The sequence below is a fragment of the Lolium rigidum genome, chromosome 6 (genome assembly GCF_022539505.1).
Source record: "Lolium rigidum isolate FL_2022 chromosome 6, APGP_CSIRO_Lrig_0.1, whole genome shotgun sequence".
NCBI classification, from domain to species: domain Eukaryota; kingdom Viridiplantae; phylum Streptophyta; class Magnoliopsida; order Poales; family Poaceae; genus Lolium; species Lolium rigidum.
The window spans coordinates 111,759,688-111,761,646 of NC_061513.1; the positions used below are offsets into that span (position 1 = coordinate 111,759,688).

Genomic DNA, 1,959 nt, shown 5'->3' on the forward strand with positions numbered 1-1,959 from the left:
GTAGCGGCGGAGAGGAGGGGATCAGGGGGAGGGAGTGTTTGGGCGACGGGATCTGATCCCCGGCGGCGCGCTGGGGGTGCGCAGCGGGAGGAGGGTTACGGGAGGAGAGGAGGGTTACAGGAGGAGAGGGGGGTGCGCTTGTGGGAGCTCATTATTTATCTATATAAGTCGATATCTGCAATTTTTTATTCTACGTAGAAAACTTTCGCCGACTTTCAAAAAGGGGATTCAGTTATCAGAACTGCATGCATGCATAATATAAATAAGACTATTTGATGCAAATTCCACGGCGAGCATGTTTATGTAAGCAGCGATGAATTAGAAACTGGTGGTTTAAGATAGTCTCCATCAACTAAATTGATATGTTTTCCGTACACACATGGTAGTGACCGGCTGACTAAGGTGCCTACTAGCTCCAAGAACCAGTCTGTTCACCATTGATGGTGTGCAACTGAGCTGGTCGCCGAGTTCAGCTCTCCCAGACGCTGTAAGAAAACACGGTTCACATTGATTGCAGTTTGCTATAAAATCAAGACTTGTTGATACGGCGCGAGGTCAAAAAAGAGAAGAAAAGAATGGTAAAAACAGGCTGTGTTCTCTGCTCGTCAGCTGCTCAACTCAGTAGCCGCCGCTGCACCATGGTAGATCCGCACATAATGAAGGTCCCTTGAATGTACTATTTCTTCTCTGGTAGGGATTATAATACCGGCGCATATCTCTAAGTCGTAAATTTGACCAGCATAAAATGAGTTATATATTGTATTGTATAATTTATGTTATGTTGATCAAATTGACGATCTAGATACGGGTCAATCTTATAATTCCTAACGGAAGAAGTAGTATGCTACCAACAGTCAAAGTTGTTTTCCAGAAGAATAGATAAAAATAGCACTGTAGAGTTTAATCATGATCTTTCCTACGAGTTTACACATACATATCGTCTACAACGTGTACTTAAGTCTGCACATGCGCTAGCTTCTTCATCAGACTTGGTCGCAAAACCTAACTGAACCAGTCGAACCACCAGAAAATCACGCTCTTTTCAGCAAATTCAGGTTGTTCTAAATTTGCAAAATGTAGCCATACAACTACTAGAAATTAATGATTTCCAGTTTAAAGCTCACACATACAAGTACACTGCTACTAGTTCGCTTCACTCCCACAGTGGACTGCTGTACAGTTGCTCCGTGCAGGCCTCGCCACCGCTGTAAGATGGGTAAACCGAGTAGTAGCTCTTCCCGTCGTCCCACTCCATCATGGCCATGCCATCCATGTACCACTCCCCCACGCAGTCGCTGGTGAATGGGCCAAAGGCGGCGGCCTCCATCTTCTGATCCGTCCAATACTCCACGAGGTTGCCTCCGCCGTCGTCCATGTCGAACGGCGCCGGCGAGCACCCGAACCATAACCCGAACCCGTCGAAGCCGGACAGGATGATGATGATGCCGTCCAGGCCGCAGTCCTCGCAGCCCGCCTCCTCCTGGTGCGGGTGGATCGAGTCCAAGTCGTCCCAGCCTTCGCCGAAGTTATTGGCGGAGAGGCCGAACTGACGATGCATGCCGCGCCCTGCTGGCTCCTCCATCTCGACGGCCACCGACGCGTTCAGGAGCAGCTCGCCACCATCGATCTCCGACACCTCCATGGCGCTCGTGCTGCAGCTCCGCGATGCCCTCCATGTGTAGGACTAGCTAAGAAATGGAAAATGGAAGACGAGGGAAATGTGAGAAGTTCAGCGTTTGTGAGATGATCCGGAGATACACCTCTGAGCGGGTTCCGAGTGACCACAATATCAAGAGGAATAACCTCCGGATGATGCTTACTCCAGAAGCTCGCTTCCGACCACTTCAAGAGGAACTAGCTGGATGGTTCGTGAGGAAGTCGTCGATCCTAAAGGAGAACACTATGTAGAGGACGTAGAACTTTATATGCACTAAATTGTGTATGGAAACTTGTTCAAAA

General features: G+C 48.7%; 1 protein-coding gene across 1 annotated transcript; it reads right to left on the reverse strand.

Annotated features, from left to right (window-relative positions):
• Window positions 1–1,039: 1,039 nt before the first annotated feature.
• LOC124663121 lies at window positions 1,040–1,642 on the reverse strand. The gene has a single exon (XM_047200862.1). The coding sequence runs from the start codon at window positions 1,640–1,642 to the stop codon at window positions 1,154–1,156; it is 489 nt and encodes a 162-aa protein (XP_047056818.1). The 3' UTR covers window positions 1,040–1,153.
• Between the last annotated feature and the right edge of the window lie 317 nt (window positions 1,643–1,959).

Excerpts from the sequence above, each read along its gene's own strand:
- LOC124663121 (XM_047200862.1), bottom strand. The coding sequence starts at position 1,642 with ATGGAGGTGTCGGAGATCGATGGTGGCGAGCTGCTCCTGAACGCGTCG.